At 50.7% G+C, this 19,610-nt stretch overlaps 1 protein-coding gene across 1 annotated transcript; it reads left to right on the forward strand.

Annotated features, from left to right (window-relative positions):
* Window positions 1-5,576: 5,576 nt before the first annotated feature.
* GEM (GTP binding protein overexpressed in skeletal muscle) lies at window positions 5,577-19,379 on the forward strand. The gene is made up of 4 exons (XM_056111351.1): window positions 5,577-5,907; window positions 14,490-14,566; window positions 15,740-15,944; window positions 19,070-19,379. The coding sequence occupies exons 1-4, from the start codon at window positions 5,577-5,579 to the stop codon at window positions 19,345-19,347; spliced, it is 891 nt and encodes a 296-aa protein (XP_055967326.1). The 3' UTR covers window positions 19,348-19,379.
* Window positions 19,380-19,610: the final 231 nt, after the last annotated feature.

Consider the following 19,610-nt stretch of genomic DNA (forward strand, 5'->3'; position numbering starts at 1 on the left):
TTCCTCAGCATCTCTACTTCCCAAACACAGATAGGGTCACGATGATGAGTTAGCTCAGATAAGACACGCATGCGATTCCAAAAATGCGATTGTTTTCATTGTTTTGAGTTCTGCCTCCTACTTACTCTTCATGTTTGCTAGAACCTAGGGAGGCCTTCAAAGGCTGACAGAGGAAGAGACTTAATCAGAGAATGAGAAAAGAATTATTCTGCTAATTTTCCTCCTCAGAGTGTGCCATCTGCCCAGATGACCTCATTCTCCTCTTCCCCCTCCAGTTTCATCCATACCATCAGATGGTTCCAGCAAACTAGAATCCTCATCATGGTAGCCGGAACTCTGCTGGATAGAATTCGGCCCACAAATATGCATTTTGCAAGGCTTAACTGTGACCTTTCTCCAGTTATTCATACCTACTTAACTGTTTGACTGAAACCCTTCCTAATAGTTGTTTTCTCTGCAGCCTTTCTGTGAGACTGAACATTTTAGGAGGCAGATTTTCTTATCCAATCACCTCACTGTGGTTCTCACCTACTTGGGGACTGAAGGTCCGTCTCCCCACTCCTAGTCTTGAGAGTTTATGACTTTCTTTGGTGTGCCTCACAGATACCAAAGGAATAGTTTATAGTAGATATTACCTAGGCATTGAATTGGCTTTTATCATTCTAAAGAATTAGGTTCTTATTGATGGGCAAAAAGAATTGAAAGGCTGTACTCAATGTCTATATTGCAAACCATAACACCCAAAAGGAGAGAGAGAGCGAGAGCAAAAGGGAATGCCCTGCCACGGAGGTGGGGTGGGGTGGGGGGGATAGTTTGGGAGTGGTGGGAGGGATACTGGGATCATTGGTGGTAGAGAATGGGCACTGGTGGAGGGATGGGTACTCGATCATTGCATGACTGAAACATTAGCACGGAAGTTTATAAGTCTGTAACTGTACCTCACGGTGATTCATTTAAAAATGAAAATAAACAAACAAACAAACAAAAAATTGAAAGGCTGTATAATATAAACCCTAATTTATTCTTAGCTTTTACCACATAATTTAAAAAAATATTTTTTATTTAAAGACCACTGATTTATAAAGTTATTTGATAGTTGAGTTTTAGGCATATGACATTTCAACACCAGTCCCATCACCAGCGTCAACTTCCCTTAATCACATAGTTTTGGGAGGCTCTCATAAACAGTGCTCGGGGGATCTGGGGAAAGTCCCAACAGTACTTGGCCAACAGGATTGGTTTGTTCAGCACTGATGTCTGAGAACGCTTTTCTGCTTGGGCCCAGTGATGCTGGGACTAAGGGCATCATGGTACTGGGACTCTGAGTCAGGTCCCTGCACCTACAAAACATCCCCTCCCCCAGCGGTCTAACTCGTTCCGTCACGGTTCTTTCATTGGGTCCAGTAGACAGAGTTGGAGACTCATAGAAAAATAGGATTCATTCTAAAATGCAGATAGTTCATATGCGTGTGTTTCTACACACCACACACACACACACACACACACACACGAGTCAGTGACATACCTGCTGTGGCTGGTCCCCTTCCTACTCCTGGGTCATGCCTTCTCCGTCCCTGTAGCCATGAAAACTTGGTGTGAGTTGAAGGGCACCTTCTAAGAGATGATGGCATGCTGGTTCCAGTCCAGCCCTGCCGTTTCCTCTCTGATTGTCATTCCTTCTATTTTGTTTTTGTTTGCTTGTTTGTTGTGGTTTGCGTAGGGGACATGCCAGTGCTGCTCAGGGTTTCCTTCTGGCTCTGCATCTGGGATCACTCTTGGTGGTGCTCTAGGCATCATGCAGGAGGTTACACCTGGGTCACCCACGTGTTTCCTAGTGTCTTCACGTACAAATCCAGAAGGTGAGGGTCAGGGCACCCGGGACTCCAAGCTCTAAGTCTTCTTGGCTGTGTGGTCTGGGAGGCCTCAGCAGCTGGTCAGTTGAATGACCTTCAGAAGGATCACGGAGGACGGATGCTCACAGCAGCCGGCTCCAAACACTCAAATAGAGTCTGTGCCTTTGGCTGCCTCTCGGAGCTACCAGCCAAGCCAGAGATGAAGCTGGCTGGAGATGCAGATGGGTGTGTTGGGAAGGCCAGTGTCATCTCCAACGGTATCTGGGAAATGCCCGTGTCCCCAGGAAGAGGTCATGGACACCCTCAACTCATGGTGCGGTATGGAGCCAGGCAAGTCAGGGTTTGAATCTGAACCACACCCCCAGCTGAGTCGTGTGTGACCGTAAAGAAGCCCTCAGGTTAAGCGGCAGCATCTACCTGGTGGACGGGAGGAGGGATGCTGGGGCTATTGAAGGAGAACGCACGGTCAGACCCACACAGCAGAGGCTTCCCGCGAGAGATCTGCTTCCTCAGTCTTGGCCCGTGTTTACGAGTCTCTGGGATGCTTCAGGGGACGCTTCTGCTCTCTGCAATGAGTTTGTTCTTGGGGGGGGGGGGATGAGTCCATGTGGAGCCAATTCTAGAGACTGAGCAGCAGGCTCGAGGGACCTCTGGGGTCTCTGGCGTCTCTGGGCACAGGTGATGCTGTGAGCAGAGTCAGCACAGCTGCCCATGGTGGCCGGGACGGGCTCAGCCCATCAAGCCTCAGACGGGGACTTAAGCTGACATCTCTTTCAGGGGCTCTTCCATCTCTCTGGCCCCATCTCTGCGGTGCCCCCGGCTTCTGCCCCTTGCAGAGAGGGATGGCACAGGTGGCTGGCAGAGGTGGCTTTCCTTGTAGGGACAGGACTGGCCCAAGCCCTGCCACTCAGGGTGGCTCCAGCCCAGTCCCAGAGCCCCAGGGCTTAGAGCCCAGCTCAGCCCTGGATTGATTTTTTTTCTTCCTGCTCCCTCCCTTTCTCCCTTCCTGAAACACGTGAGATACCAGTTACCAAGTTGTTTATGATTGGTTTCATGCTGGACCGCGTTCCAACACTCGGCCTCTCACCAGTGTACATTTCCCACCATCTGTGTCCTCAGTTTCCCTCCTGCCCACTTTCCCCAGCCCGCCTCTATGGCAGCCACTCCCCTCCTCCCTCTCTCTCTCTGTCTCTCTCTCTCTTTCTCTCTGTCTCTATTTCAGTCTCTCTTTCTCTTTGTCTCTGTGTCTCTGTGTTCCTGTCTGTCTCTGTCTCTCTCTGTCTCTCTTTCTCTGTTTCTCTCTGTGTCTCTGTCTGTCTCTGTCTCTCTGTCTCTGTCTCTCTCTGTGTCTTTCTGTCTCTGTCTCTCTGTCTCCCTCCGCCCCACCCCTTTCTGCTTTGCAGTACAGGCACTGGCAGGTTACCATGTAAATCCCTTTACCCCCCCTTCTGCACTCAGTTCTGTCCAGAGGGATGCTACCCTGGTCACTGGGGTCCGGTCTCCGTCCTAACTCCCCTGTTTTCTGCCGAACCCCCAGCGGCGCCCCGTCCTCCTGGCCTCTTTCCTACCACGCTTGTCAGCCCCGAGCGCGTTTTGGAGAGTTGGGTTCCAAGTCCCTCCAGCTGCCCCTTCCTCCATCCTTGATCCCCACAGCGCACCCCCAGGCGCTGCCGGAAAAGTGGGATCAAGTTGCCCCCCACCCCCCTCGGGGGGCGCATTCTTTCCATCCCCCCCCCCACACACACACACAGTGCACCTGGTGAAAAAAAAATAAAGGAAGGCACATGCCCGAGCTGGGGGGCGTGCACAGCAGCTCGCGTTGCAGAGGGGCGCGGGGCACGTGACTCGAGTAACTGATCCCGCGGTCCCCCACCCCCCCCTCGGGGCGCTGACGTCACGGAAAAGCCCTGGCGCGGCCCGCGGGACGCTATAAACGGGCGGCGGCGGGCGCGCGGGGCAGGGCGCAGCTGCACGGACGGAGACCCGACACCCTCCCGACACCCTCCCGACACCCTCCCGACACCCCACGGACACCCACCCGACACCCACCCCAGCCAGGTGAGCGGGGCGCGCGGGGAGGGTCGCGCGATTCGGGGTGCGCCTGGGCCGGGGTGGGCGTTCCCGGCGCGCGCAACTTTCCAAGAGGCGCGCGGAGTCCCCGCTGGCTCGCGCAGCAGCGCTGCGCCCCGGAGCTGGGGCGGGGGATGGATGTTTAGGGGTTCGGGGGTGCCTTTCTCAGCAGCCCGGGTCCCCGGCCCGGTCTACAGGGGGGTTTTCGCAGGGCGGCTCTCGGAAACGCCGCCTGTCCTGTCCGCTGGCCCCTGGGTACCAGGAAGAGCATCTCCAGCCCCGCGCCCTGGGCAGCGCCGCCGGGATGCCGGGTGTAGAGTGTGGGTGCAGGAGGGGGTGTCCGTGCGCTTCCCGGTGCCCAGTGAGTGGCACTTGCTGAGTGCAGTGATCCGCGTCCACTTGGTCCCCAGCAGCCCGGCGGGACAGACCTCCCCGGGGTGAAGGGGCAGGTGTGCCCGAGTCGTGCAACGCCCCTTGGGGGGGTGACCTGTGTGTCGCCTTCTCTTGGCTTCGGGAGGGTGGACATCGGGCTCGAGTGAAACCCGCATCTCCGAGTGGACGTGGGTGGGTCAAAGTGGAAGCGTTTTTCTTTGCCCCTGTGGAGAGGTCTGATGGGGACCCGCTCATTTCCCTGCCCGAGGGAGGAGGCACGGGGCTGGGAAATTGTCCATGTGGGATTATAACTTCTCCTTGGGCAAGAGGGTACCCCCCGGGGTGTAAACCTCAAACGGAAATTCTCCACCTCCCCCACTCCCCCCCCACCACCCCACCACCCCCCACCCCCACCCCCAAATAATAGCTTTCCCGGGCAGTTGGAGAGCCCCAAGGCAACTTTACTAAACATGGAAGTCCCACTAAGTGCCTGTCCAGCTCCGCGGTCAGTGATGTCATTGCCACGTGAGGCCCCAGCGCCTGCGGGCTGCTGGTGCGGGTCCGGAGCCAAGTTTAGATAAGACCCGCTGGGCAGGCCAGCCGGGCCCCAGCTGTGCGGACTTGTTGCTTTTTAAACCGTCTCTGGGGGGAGGGGCTGTGAGTCCCTTCTGGCGGGTCCCCCGTGCCAGGGGTGAGAGGGGATCATCCCCAGGGCCTTTGCTTGGAGGATGGAGGAAGCCTGTGGACAGTGGGTGATGCTGAAGGTACCTGCTTCAGTGCCTCCTGCAGATGACAGTCAGCTGGGGAGTTGCTACAGCCTGTGTGTGTGTGTGTGTGTGTGTGTGTGTGTGTGTGTGTGTGTGTGTGCGCGTGCGCGCGCGCGCGCGTGTGTGCACATGTGCGCGCTCCCATATAAAAGTAGCTTGGGGGCTGTTTCACTGCTGTTCTTTTTTCTTCCTGGCTGAGGGGGTTTGGACCCCACTTGAGGTGCCCTGGGGCTTGCTCCTGGCTCAGTGCTCTGCTCTTCCTCCCTGGTGACGGTGGGGGACTCCCCGAGGCAGTTCTCCAGATTGAGCTGGAGCCAGCGGGGCGCAAGGCAACCAACCCCAGGCTCTCTGTCTGCAGCCCTCCCTCTCCAGGGTTCACTCTGTTAGGGCCGCGTGGGTGTCACCCCCTCTAATACAGCATCCCCGGAGCGGTGTCCCAGCCGGCTCTTACTGGCTGACACACCCGGGTTGCTTCATTCCCTTCCCTCCCCGCCCCCTCCACCAGGACCAGGCGATGACGCTGAACAATGTCACCCTGCGCCAGGGCTCCGTGGGCCTGCAATCACAGCAGCAGCGCTGGAGCATCCCGGCCGACCCCCGGCACCTGATGGTCCAGCGGGAGCCGCACGCGCCCGGCCAGCGCAGCCGCCCCCCGGCCGCCCCCGACGAGCACTGCCGCCGGAGCTGGTCCTCCGACTCCACCGACTCGGTCATCTCGTCCGAGTCCGGGAGCGCCTACTACCGGGTGGTGCTCATAGGGGAGCAGGGCGTGGGCAAGTCCACGCTGGCCAACATCTTCGCGGGCGGGCACGACAGCATGGACAGCGACTGCGAGGTGCTGGGAGGTGAGTGGGGGCGGGGCGGGGGGGGCGCTCAGAGGGTCCTTGGCACCAGCCTCGGGCGCCGAGCCCTCCCTGACCCAGGAGTCTCTCTGCACGAGAGTGTGACCATGCTCAAGGCTGGAACCTGAACCACCACTCAGTGCCAGCTCTCAGGACCTCAGGAAGGTTGACCCTGCCTGGCACACCGCCAGCCCGGGTTCCCGCCCTGCCAGGTGGCATCCTGGGCGCAGAGCCGGCAACCCGAGCATCGCCGAGTGTCATCCCCAAACTACGAAAGTGAAAACTAAATAAAACAACCCACACCCCAGGTGAATGTTAGGCTGGTCCTTTCAAGCGCTCCTTGCGGACAGCCCTGTCCCCGTGCTTATTCTGAAAACCTAACTCCTCCGGAAAATGGCTCGGACCAATAAACACCCCGATGTTGGCACTGCAGTTGGTGCTAACGAAGCCACGGCCAAGTGTGAGCCGTGAGGGCTACAGGCTGGGATCAGTGTGTTGATTTTTGGTTTCCACTGATCCTAGAGTCCCTTGAGGGTATACAATCAGTTCAAAATCTGTATCTTAAATAGTATACTATATGTATATTCAAGTTTGATGTATAATAGTGATAGTAAGTGGACTTGTATGATCTTATGGTTTTTCATGACACTTTCTCCCCAAACACACACAGTCTTATTTGCACTAGCACTGTAGCACTGTCCTCCCGTTGTTCATCAGTTTGCTCGAGCGGGCCCAATAGCGTCTCCATTGTGAGTCTTGTTGTTACTGCGTTTGGCATATTGAATACGTCACGGGTAGCTTGCCAGACTTTGCCGTGCGGTAGCTTGCCCACTGAACCATACTCTCGGTAGCTTGCCGGGCTTTCTGAGAGGGGCGAAGGAATCAAACTCGGGTCGGCCAGGTCGGCCGTGTGCAAGGCAAACGCCCTACCCGCTGTGCTATCTTTTTTTGTTTGTTTGTTTTTTATGGGCAATGCTCAGAGGCTACTCCTGGCTCTGCACTCAGGAATTACTCCTGGTGGTACTCAGGGGACCATATAGGATGCTGGGATTCGAACCCGGGTTGGCCACCTGCAAGGCAAACACCCTCCCTGCTGTGCTATCACTCCAGCCTTTTATTTAAAGTTTTAATAGACCGGTTTAAGTCTTGCCTACTTCCAAAACTTCTTGGAGAATGGAGATACAATCTTGAAAAGAGCATCTGTTTCTAAGCAGATGTAAACCGTGCCACTCTCTTCTAGGAAGTGACGCAGGGATGCTGATAGCTAATGGTATTCACTCAGTGCCTCTTGGCCGTGGCTTCTGTCTGGGATCACTGCGTGGTTGCTTACCTAAGTGCCTGGGCTGTTCCGACTCATCTCTGAGTCACGGGGCTGGAGCAGGAAGATGGTTGTGGTGACTCAATGGTGCCCCCACACCTGGGCTCTGGGATGCGCTACCCCCCTCTCTGCCTCAGCCTCTTTCAGATAAGGCTCACTCCTGTGCCCCTCCAATGTCAGGGAGTTCTCTGCTTCAGGGGGCACTTCCAGCACTGAGCTATAAATGATGACTCATGGATGTATCATCAATTTTTCTTCTTCTGAAAGGAGAAACGAGGTCAGGGTGGTGTCATTGGCTCTTTTCTTTGTGAAGACTGGGAGAAGAGCGGGGAGGAACTAGCATTTGGAATGAGTATTTACTGTGCAAGAGGCAATTTTTCAGTGCCTTTTTATTTTTTAATTCAGTTTCACTTCTGCTTTGGGGGTATACCTGATGATGCTCAGGGCTTAATGCTGGCAGGGGACCACATGGGATGCTGAGGATTGAACCAAGTTGGCTGCCTGCAACATAATTTCAGCCTGCTGTACTGTCACTCTGGCCCCCCAGTGCCTCTTTATTTGTTGCTGTTTGGTAATAAATTCCTGTGATTTTATTGCTACACTGAGTGGGTTTCTACTGTCACTAGTGAGGCACCTGGGTCCTGGGACCATTCAGTCCCTCGTCAGGACCCTGCTTTTGGGGTGCTAGGAACTAAGGGCAACTGAGTCAAGAAATCAGATGCCCAGGAGTAAATATTATTCGGAGTCAATCAACTCCCAAGTTACAAAGCATAATAGTAACTGTCTTCCTGTGTCCATGCAGAAAGGACATTGCTTACAATACAAGTTCAGTGTCCTTAGATGGGTGTGACCCGATAAACCTAAGCTACCTGAGGAAGGAACAGAACTCTAGATTTTATTTTTACGTTTATAAATTTAAAAATCATCCTTCCATTAATGGGGAACCTGCAGTGCAGAGGATTGAGTCCCGCCCTCCTGCGTGCAAACTATATTTGGGCTATCCCCTTGAACTATCTACCTCCTTTTTTGAGGGGTTAGGGGGCCACACCCAGCAGTGCTGAGGGCTTTCTTTTGGCTCTGTGCTCTGGGATTACTCCTGGTGGGGTTCAGAGGACCCTACAGGGAGCCAGGGTTGGAACCAGGATTGGCTGTATCCAATGTGCAAGGCAAGTGCTCTGCCCACTGAACCATCTCTGTGGCCCCCATAAACATATATTTTAAAGTCTATTATCCATTTTCTTTTCAGTCCTTCCCTTTTGAAACACAACAGGAAGCAAAACACCTCCACTAAAGTTTTCCTTATGTCTGTCACCAAAGTTCTTTTGTTTTGTTTTTGAGCCGTGCCCTATGGTACTCAGGAGTGATTCCTGGGTGGGTGCTCAGGGGACCAGGTAGTGCCGGGAATTGAACCTGGACCTTCTACAATCAAAGCATGTGATCCAACCCCCTACACTCTCTTTCCCACTCATCTCAGGAATTCTGGCATCCCTTCCTAAATTATTCATCAATTTTACCCTGCACTGCGTTTTAGGCACCTCAAGGGTCTATGGACATCACTGTGCACCCCAGAGTTTGGCAGTAGTTCAAGGCTAAGTACTAACGTTTAGACTAAAAATAGAGGCTGTGGGGTACAGCTGTGGGCTTAAGCACATTTGGATGTGAATCCTGAGTGTGCAAACAACCGGCTTTTTGACCTGGGAAAGTAATTTAATTTCATAAGCCTCCATTTCTTCACCTATAAAATAAGGCCATCAATATGAAAATTGCTGAATTTTAAATAAACCTTAGCAAATTACAAATGGAAAATACTTGGTACATTGCCTGGGCACAGAGCTGCAAGTCACCCCTACGCATTGCAGGCCTTCCCTTCCCTTCCCTTCCCTTCCCTTCCCTTCCCTTCCCTTCCCTTCCCTTCCCTTCCCTTCCCTTCCCTTCCCTTCCCTTCTTCCATTCCCTTCCCTTCTTCCCTTCCCTTCCTTTCCCTTCCCTTCTTCCCTTCCCTTCCCTTCCCTTCCCTTCCCTTCCCTTCCCTTCCCTTCCCTTCCCTTCCCTTCTTCCCTTCCCTTCCCTTCCCTTCCCTTCCCTTCCCTTCCCTTCCCTTCCCTTCCCTTCTTCCCTTCCCTTCCCTTGCCTTCTTCCCTTCCCTTCTTCCCTTCCCTTCCCTTCCCTTCCCTTCCCTTCCCTTCCCTTCCCCTCCCCTCCCCTCCCCTCCCCTCCCCTCCCCTTCCCTTCCCTTCCCTTCCCTTCCGTTCCCTTCCCTTCCCTTCTTCCCTTCCCTTCCCTTTCCTTCCCTTCCCTTCCCTTCCCTTCCCTTCCCTTCCCTTCCCTTCCCCTCCCCTCCCCTCCCCTCCCCTCCCCTCCCCTCCCTTCCCTTCCCTTCCCTTCCGTTCCCTTCCCTTCCCTTCTTCCCTTCCCTTCCCTTCCCTTCCCTTCCCTTCCCTTCCCTTCCCTCCCCTCCCCTCCCCTCCCCTCCGCTCCCCTCCCCTCCCCTCCCCTTCCCTCCCCTCCCCTCCCCTTCCCTTCCCTTCCCCTTCCCTTCCCTTCCCTTCCCTTCCCAAAAATACAGTTGATTACCTCACACTGTGGGGTATAGTTCTGGCTGTGGCACTTTTGCATGCCTGGGCTGAGCTGACTGTCACAGCCATCCCACCAGACCAAGTATCATTGGGAATAGTCCATAGGCCCCCAGTCACTGTCAGGAGGAGATCCCTAAATATGTTAATTTGAGTGGAGTGATAATCTACCAGCAGGGTAACATGCCTGAGATATAGAGTGGTAAGACCGAATCCTGCTTGGAATTTGGAAGGGCAGTCTTCTATATTTGGAAAACCTTTGTTTAATGGGGTTGGAGGCAGAGGAAGATCACAGACAGAGTTTTTAATGAGAAGCTCTACTAGAAGATACACTGCATGTATCTGAATACTTAATTTTCACCATCTAGGCTCACATCCGTTTTCTATAGCTAACTTTCGAAATCTCGAGTTGGCTTTATGTTTCTCAGTGGAAGGGTTTTCTAAGACATGCTCTTCCATTGTTTTTTTTTTCCAGGCTTGACCATAGGAAAGAAACACTTATACAATATTCTTTCATTTGTCCTGAGACAGATGGGTGGTGATGTAATGATAGCACAATAATCGTGACTTTGTACACGTCCGTAGCATTTGTTCCTCCATTCATTTATTCCTAAACTGTCACTGAAATCATGTGATCCTACTATAGGATCGAACCACATCATGGATTTGGTGAGGCACAAAGGGAGTATGCGAAAGATCACAGGTACCAACGGTGTCCAGTGGAGATCATATATAGGCCAACGGGAAATCAAAATAGAACATGAGAAGTAGGGTGAACATGCTACTGTGAAAAATCAGAAAGGATTGATGGAAGAGGTTGGTCTCTGAGCTGAGCCCTGAGGACAGCTGGGATGGGACGTCTGAGATGGGTAAGAAGGGGGTGCTGTCCTCAGGAGCAAGGGAGACACAATTGCATTGCCACCCAGGCTGGGAGTTTCCATCCCAGCTCTGACACCAGCTTGGCTGGATGTTCTTGATCAAGATTCTTGAGCATCCTGAGTGTCCTGATGAGTGAAATAAGGGAAAAACATACTTTGGAGGACATTGGAGAAATAAAGCAGATAACATATTAAGCATGAAGGGCAGTGCTTGGCACATGGTTATTTTGAGCTGATACTGATCTTCCGTTTCCCTTCCCTGGGTTTAGCTTCCAAAATTGGCCCTTTCATCGCCTGTGGTCCTTTCCACCTGGACTGCCTGTGGCCGGGGCACTGTGCCAGATGTAGAGGAGACAGAAGCCTCTAGAAGGGAGGAAGTTTTGGTGGGTTTTGGTTTTTTTTTGCAGGGGGTCACACCTAGTGATACACAGGGCTTAGTCCTGGCTCATGCACTCAGGAATCACTCCTGGAGGTGCTCAGGGGACCATATGTATGCTGGGAATCCAACCCAGGTCAGCCGCATGCAAGGCAAATGCCCTACCTGCTGTGCTATCCTCCAGCCCCAAGAAGGAAGTTTTAATAAGTAAATAAATAAATAAATAAATAAAGCAGGAGTTTCTTCCAGGTTTTCTCAGGATCCTTTTCACTCTGCAAATTGAAAGCAGTAGAAAATGTTTTGGAGAAAGGAGGCAGGAGCCTAAGAACTTTGGAGGGTGGCATGTGAAAGAATTCCTCTGCAGGTTCCACCAGTGCTAAAGCCAGTGAAGGCGGGGCTCCAAGCACTGTGAGGGTCTCGGAGGAATGTTAGGGGAAATGGAGTGACCATCATCACCTGTAACCCCCTTCCCACCCCATCAGGGGCCTCTCTTTCATGCTGTAGGAGTAAAGCCCCGCTCCTCACCTCCACTCATTTGGAATATATCATGTGTCTTCTGTTTGAACCCCTGGAGATTCAAGTGAGTCCCTTGTAGCTGCTTTTGGATGGTAGGTGAGGGGTGAGCAAGTCATTGTTTTGGTGAGTTTTGGAGGAGAGAAACACTCGGTGGCAGGCAGCCCTCCCCTCCCCGCATCTGTGTGGCTGGCTGTGATGATGCCCTGGGGTTGTATAAATGTGCTTGCTCGGTTCTGAGATTCTTACTCTCCAGGAAACCACAAGTGCAGCTCCCTTTCAGGTATATTGTGGTTAGAAATCCCGGCTAGCAGAGTAAGCATTTCCTCCAAGGAAACACTTAGCGCTGGTTACAGAATGGGGTATCCCCCAAGGAAATGTTTACTATTGATTACAGAATGGGGTATCCCCCCAAGGAAATGTTTATTATTGATTACAGAATGCGGTATCCCCCCAAAAAATGTTTATTATTGATCACATAATAGAGTATCACCCAAGGAAATACTTAGCATCAATTGCAGAATGGGGTATTTGCCCCAAGGAAATGCTTACCCTTGATTATAGACTCAGCCCTGCAGGAGCTAGGAAACTGGCCTTCTTTATTAACTTTCAGGTCATTTGTCTACAGTGTCCTTCCAGTCCCTTGCTTGAGTCTGCTTCCTAGAAGAAGAAACACAAAGCCAGAGGCATTGCCCTCCCTGTGGTAGAAAGAGAAACATTCCAGTGACCCCAGAGTAGCAGGTCAACCTGGAAATCTGCCATGGAAGGGAAGACCCCGCATTTCCCACCTGGAGAAGTGATGAAAACAGCCTGTTGACATTTTTTGATTTCTGCTCGTGCCCAGACCTGGTCAAGAACAACTCTCGCACAGCCCAAAGGCTGGAGGGCTCTTATCAATCTCACTGCGCAGGTGAAAAAACTATGCCCCGAAGATCTTAACTAAATAAATGATCCAAAGGCACATTGTTAGCCAGGAATGGAATCCACACTCAGATTTTGCTGTGCTTGCAGCTGCAGTGATATTAGTATCATTCATTCATTTGAGAAGTACCGACTGAGCATGCCCTGGTGCTGAGGATAGAGCAGGAAACTGAAAGGATTGGAATTTAAGCTTTGCCAGGAGACAATAAGGAACAGACAGGAACAAAATAAACAGGATTGTTGTGTTGCGTTAGGATGACAGTCACCACAATGAAGTAAAATAACACATGGAAGGGGAATATTTTGGGAGGGAGGTGTTGCCATTTAAAATGGCTGACGGGGGCTGAGAGATAGCACAGCGGGTAAGGCATTTGCCTTGCACGCGGCTGACCTGGGTTTGATTCCCAGCATCCCATATGGTTCCCTGAGCACCGCCAGGAGTAACTCTTGAGTGCAGAACTAGGAGTAACCCCTGTGCATCGCCAGGTGTGACCCAAAAAGCAAAAATAAATAAGTAAATAAATAAATAAATAAAATGGCTGATGGGGAGGCCTCTCTCAGGAGATAAGGGAGCGAGCGACATGGGTCTCTAAGGGAGGAGACTCCAGGAGCAAAAGAATGGCATGAGACATAATAATCGTTATTATGAAAAGTGTCTCTTTCAAATGATAAAGTTGAAAGCAGCAAGCGTCATTGAGAAAAATGGGAAAGTTTGACAACGCCATCTCTCCACGTCCTCTGTCCCTGGGTAGTGCCACCCACCCACAGAGCGTTCTGGCTAGCGGTGCTGCCATCACCCTTCACTGACCCTCAGCCCCACTCAGAGGTTGGGAGACAAGTTTCCAATACTGAGTAGTCCTGGAGGCTATGTATGGCGCTGCGTACTCAAGATGGAAAAACAAGTTTGTTTATTCCTAGATAACTCTCAGTGTGTGTGTGTGTGTGTGTGTGTGTGTGTGTGTGTGTGTGTCTTGCTGGTTTTTAAATTTTTATTTATTTATTTATTTTTAAGTTTTTATCAGCGAAACACCATGAGGTACAGTTGTAGACTTACAAATTTTTGTGCTTGCGTTTCAGTTATACACTGATCGAGTACCCATCCCTCCACCATTGCTGTTGTTTTTTAAGGAAGCAAACTTTAGTCGAACAGGAAGCAAACTTTAGTCCAACAGGGATAGTCTCGAGAATTTTTTCTTTGTTTCTCATAAGAGGAGATTTTTCTGAGCTCAGAACTCCTGAAATTGCCCCTAGCGGTTCAGTAATCGCACCACTGAAAATTGCCCAGAAAAGGCTTGTGATTTACTGGACAGTTGGTTTTATTTTTTCTCAAGGCCCTTCCACTGAATCTAAATCAAACCTGTAATGTCTTTTTATCCTCGTCAATAGGTTTCCTATGTAAAAGGTCCTAGAATGATAAAAAGAAATGCATTTTAAGTGGCAAAGTGATACACATTTCTAAGTGGTATTCTGAGGGGTCAGAGCAACAATATATTGGGCACAGCGTTTGCCTTGCACGGTCCCTGAGCACAGAGCCAGAGTAAACTCTGAGTACTCCCAGTGGTTTGCATTTTCCAAAATGAAACAAATAGATAAAAGTGGTATTCTACTTAGTATTTACTGGGAGAATGTTGTTGAAGGTGATAGGAAGATTGTTGTTTTCCATTGTGGACTGCTGAGTATTTTTATGAATTAATTGTTTATCTAATCTTAATAATGGGCTGGAGCGATAGCACAGCGGTAGGGCGTCTGCCTTGCACGCAGCCAACATGGCCGACCCGAGTTCGATTCCTCCGCCCCTCTCGGACAGCCCGGCAAGCTACCGAGAGTATTCGATATGCCAGACACAGTAACAACAAAGTCTCCAATGGAGACGTTACTGGGCCCGCTCGAGCAAATCGATGATCAACGGGAGGGCCTAATCTTTAGTTTTTTTAGCATAATTTTCAGCAAGGCCTTCATAAATGAATGGTCTCAGCCTCACCCCACTATTGTTCTTTTTCTTCTAGAAGATACATATGAGCGGACACTGATTGTTGATGGCGAAAGTGCAACAATTATACTCCTGGACATGTGGGAGAATAAGGTATGTGGGGCCTGATTCCTCAGTTGCCTGGGTCGAGGTGACCTTGTTTTTTTGGGTGTTCCAGATGAGGTGGGCTCCTATTCTTAATTAAAAAATTTCCATCTGAATGCCATCATTGCAGAATGATCTCTGATATGTAGGACTTGAAGATATACAGCAAGGCACACAACAGAGAGCCAAAGATGACACAATGGGAGAACTGACCCACACAACTGAGTCTGTGTGTTTCTGGGCAGGAGACGATGGGAGGAAGGGGTGTTGGGTTCCTTTGGGGGAGGGCAATACACTGGTGTTGGAATTCTGTCATGGGAAGCCATCAATAACAGTGTTGCAAATCACAACCAATTCAAAAGAAGTTTTTTAGAAAGGCATTTTTCTTCTGAAGTGTGAAAATGCTTTCAAGCATAGGTCATTCACAAGTGAGCTCTGTCAGAGTGCCCTTAAAATTTTTTTTACATTTGATTTAGGGAAAGAGCCAGAAACTCGGATGATAATTTTAAATGGGATAAGACCATATTTTTATGAAGTTGACACTCAATACTCAGCTTCATTTGTTTTCCAAAGATTTGGGGCATCTGAGTTTTTATGCTAGACATTTTGTGTGTTGAAACAAAAGGATTATTAATTTCATCACTCAGGAAAGGCTGATGGGAGTTTTTTAGGAAGTCAGAAAAGGCTCTTTTTTTTTTTTTGTAGACAGAGATACGAAATCCTATAGAATATGGTAATCATGTAATTCCAGCCCCCCTTTTTTTTAAAAAAAAGGAAGTCAGAAAAGGCTCTTTTTTTGGAGGGGGTGCTTTTGGGGTCACACCCTGAGATGCTCAGGGGTTACTCCTGGCTCTGCACTCAGGAGTTACTCCTGGTGGTGCTCGGGGGACCATGTGGGATGCTGGGAATTGAACCTGGGTTGGCGGCATGCAAGACAAACACCCTATCTGTTGCACTATCACTCCAGCCCCCAAAAGGGTCTTTTTTTTTGGTAGTATAGATAGAAATATGCAATTATATAGAATCCGGGAATCACGTAATTCCAGCCACCCCAGCGGCTCAGTGTGTTTGGCCAAGTGCGTGCCGGTGAAGGTATTTTAGGAGACACATATTACCACTGTGCACACTGACGCCTCATTCACCCGTCCAGCCTCAACTCGAGCTATTTTCTCCTGTTCCCAGGGGGAGAATGAGTGGCTCCAGGAGCACTGCATGCAAGTGGGTGACGCCTACCTGATCGTCTATTCCATCACCGACCGGGCGAGCTTCGAGAAGGCATCCGAGCTGCGGATCCAGCTCCGCAGGGCGCGGCAGACGGAGGACATCCCTATCATCCTGGTGGGCAATAAGAGTGACCTGGTGCGGCGCCGGGAGGTGTCTGTGTCAGGTGAGAGGTCGCTGCCTGTGCATGGTGGGACAGCCTGGGTGCTGCTCTGTTGCCCTCACACAGGGTTTCTTCCCTTTCACGGAGCCACCAGGTACTCAGTAAGAGCTTCAGGGTAGTATGCATGTCCTAAGACTCCTCCTGGGCTTTGCTACTTTATCATCTGGTTAGCCTGCAGGATACCCTCAGATTTCTTTAGGTAACAGATGATGCTTCAGGCCAGACACAGTTCAGTGGGCTGAGTGCGAGCTTTGCCCGCAGGAAACAGGGTTTGATCCCCAGCACCTCATGGTCCCTCGAGCACAGCCATCTGGGAGCAGTCCCTGAACACAGAGCTGGCACCCCCACCCCTTTTATGGGAAGCCCCCAGCCTTCTTTCTCCTTGTTCTTTGTTTTCTCCAGGGAAGTTCTAGAGAGGCCAGGGAAGACCTGCGCTTCCTTAAGCCCAATGCTAATTGTTCCTCCAACGGAAGGACATTATGAGTTGTATTTGTTTATTATCTGTTTATTTATTTATTTTTGTTTTGCTTTGTTTTGTTGGGGAAGACACACCCAGCAGTGCTCAGGGGTTACTCCTGGCTCTGCATGCAGGAATTATTCCTAGCAGTACTCAGGGGACTATTATGGGGTGCTGGGGATTCGAACCCCTCCAATTAGCAATGTGTAAGGCAAGCATTCCTCCCCGCTCTACTACTGCTCTGGCCCCACTGTGAGGGTTTGATTAAGAGTAAGAATTTAACTGTGGCCGTCTGGTTCCCTATGGTCTCTTGAAGCACTGTCCTTCAGGATTTACACCCTTTTAGCTTCATAAATTTCAGCCAAGGCTTCAGCTTGATGCTGTCACGTATTCTTTCATGCTTAGTTCAAATAATTTCTATCTGCTGAGTGGGCACACAAGTCCTCCGGGTCCTTGTGATTTTATTGGCCTAATGCCGTTTTGCTCCGTGATGCAATGGAAACATAAAATACTATGCTTCAGGCCCAGTGCAGGAGACAACCACTCCCCCAATACTTCATAAGGGAGCATGGCTAGTTTGGGATTGTTTTACTTTTAGAAAATGATTGTGTGTAGTAATAATTATTACTGTTTTTATCACCTCACTCTTTTGTTGGGAAGTTGCTTTTCAAAGAAGGTCTTGGGACAGAGCGGTATTACAGTGGGTAGAATGCTTGCGGCCAATCTGGGTTTGATCCTCAGGTGGTCATATGGTTCCCCAAGTTTATCCAGAAGTGACCCCTGAGTGCAGAGCCGTAAGCCCTGAGCACAGCAAGGTGTGCCCCCACGCAACCAATCAGCCAACTAACCTACCAAACAAAGTAGGTCTTAGGATCATTCTATAATAATCATTTTTATTTGAAGCCAAACCCTGGACATACGGTCATTGAATACAACAGAACATTTGAAATAGAAATTGTTTAGAATAGTTTATCTCCTTTGCTATGACTTTATTCTATTTATGAAATCTTCAGTTAAAAAACACATCTATTTACATAAATACTATTTGCTCATATATGTCTGTATATATACATATGCACATATATATATATATCCCCATATCCAGCACTTCTTGGGGGATACTTTCAGTACTTTCAGCTCTGTCCTTGGTGTGCCAAGTGGTACCAGGGAGCCAGGCATTGAACTGGGGGTCAGCCTCTTGCAAGGCAAGTTTCTCAACCTCTGTACTACCTCTTTGGCCAATTATTTTTTTTATACAGAGGAAAGATATATACTGGGATTCTTATTTTTAATTTAGGAAATCTAGTCAAGAGAAAGATCTAAAAGCATGAGTTTGAGGGCTGCACCAGGCTGAGAGCTTGTTTGGTATGCAGGAGACCAGGGCTTGATCCTTAACACTCTGTGGTTTCCTGAGCACTTCCAGGAGCACAGAGCCAGGAGTAGCTCCTTGAGCACTGCTGGGTGGAGTCTGAAAGCAAAATTAGATCTATATGAATTTGAAAGAGAAGCAACTTTGATTCAATCTTACCACTTCCAGGCTATTTCAGTGTTCTTGAACCTTCTCACACCTGCAGTCTGGCCCGTGTCCTGGGACCCAAAGTCATAACCAAGGCTGTAGACAAGTGCTTTTACCCTTCCAATGTCGACACCTGTGAGCAATGATTGAAGACCTTTGATCTCTTGAATTCCTTCTGACAATTTTTTTTTGCTTTTTGGGTCACACCCAGCAATGCTCAGGGGTTACTCCTGGCTCATGCACTCAGGAATCACTCCTGGCAGTGCTCGGGGGACTATATGGGATGCTGGGAATCGAACCTGTGTCAGCCATGTTGGCTGCGTGCAAGGCAAACGCCCTACCCGCTGTGCTATCGCTCCAGCCCCTTCCGACATTTTTTAAAAGATCCCCCACCCTACTCTGTTTCTTCCTCTCTCAAGGGAGATCCTGCATTTCTCGACTTTGCTGTGAGCATTAAAAATGCTTATATTTTGAACATTACGTAGAGCCCAGTTCCTAGCACACAGTCAATACCCTTAAGTCCATGGCCTTTGCTCTTGTAATTAATAAGATCAAATTGGATGAAGTTGGACCTCCACAAAGTCAGTTGGTCATGGTGGTAGCACCTAAGAGAATCTTCCCATGAGTCTTTTGAGTCACGGCCGGCAATGCTCAGGGGTTACTCCTGGCTCTGCACTCCTGGTGGTGCTCAGGTGGACCAAATAGGATGCCGGGGATCGAAGCCAGTTCGGCTTCATAGAAGGCAAATGCCCTCCCCGCTGTGCTGTCACTCTGGCCCCTCCCAAGAGTCTCTGCTTCTGTTTGTTCCTGGGGAAGACAAGTATCCCAGGGACCACCTGTAGCCAATGAATCCGCGACATACTTCAGAGTGACCTCGAGAGAGGCCAGTGTGATAGTACAGCAGCATTGCATGCAGCCCACCTGGGTTCGATCCCTGACAACCCATATGCTGCCATCCCCACCCCTTAACATCTCCAGGAGTCATACCCGAGCTGAGAGCCCGGAGGAAGCCTTGAACATCACCAGGCATGTCCCCCCGCCCCCAAATTCCTTCCCCAAGAAGAGTGACGAGAGGAGTTTAGAAGCAGGGACCATCTGGCCAGGCTCCGTGGCAACCCTGACTCACTCCCCCCTCCCCCCCTCTCTCCCTATCAGAAGGCAGGGCGTGCGCCGTGGTGTTCGACTGCAAGTTCATCGAGACGTCGGCGGCCGTGCAGCACAACGTGAAGGAGCTTTTTGATGGTATCGTCAGGCAGGTGCGGCTGCGGCGGGACAGCAAGGAGAAGAACGAGAGGCGGCTGGCCTACCAGAAGAGGCGGGAGAGCATCCCCAGGAAGGCCCGGCGCTTCTGGGGCAAGATCGTGGCCAAGAACAACAAGAACATGGCCTTCAAGCTCAAGTCCAAGTCCTGCCACGACCTCTCGGTGCTCTAGGCGTGTGGTCACCCTGCGTCCCCGGAGGGACATGCTGATGGCCCGGGGACCGCTGATCTATATTAGATTGTACTCTTCTATCCCGGGGGATGTGGGCTCCCCGGTGGCCTCTGGGAACCCGTATGGCAGCCTCACGGGCAGCACCCCACCCGGGAGTGCAACATGTTGGGACAGTTATTTATTTACAGGGAAAGGCCTGACTTGGCGAGCAGAACATGAGACTCCTGCGAGGTGGCGTTCAGCATTGAGAGATGCTTCCTCTC

Source organism: Sorex fumeus, unplaced genomic scaffold (genome assembly GCF_029834395.1).
Source record: "Sorex fumeus unplaced genomic scaffold, SorFum_2.1 ptg000002l, whole genome shotgun sequence".
In the NCBI taxonomy this organism is placed as follows: Eukaryota; Metazoa; Chordata; class Mammalia; order Eulipotyphla; family Soricidae; genus Sorex; species Sorex fumeus.

Bases quoted from the DNA above. Each gene is read 5' to 3' on its own strand.
- GEM (XM_056111351.1), top strand. From the start codon at position 5,577: ATGACGCTGAACAATGTCACCCTGCGCCAGGGCTCCGTGGGCCTGCAA. The intron at 5,908-14,489 runs GTGAGTGGGGGC...TTTTTCTTCTAG, and splicing joins CGACTGCGAGGTGCTGGGAG to AAGATACATATGAGCGGACA. The intron at 14,567-15,739 runs GTATGTGGGGCC...TCCTGTTCCCAG, and splicing joins TGGACATGTGGGAGAATAAG to GGGGAGAATGAGTGGCTCCA.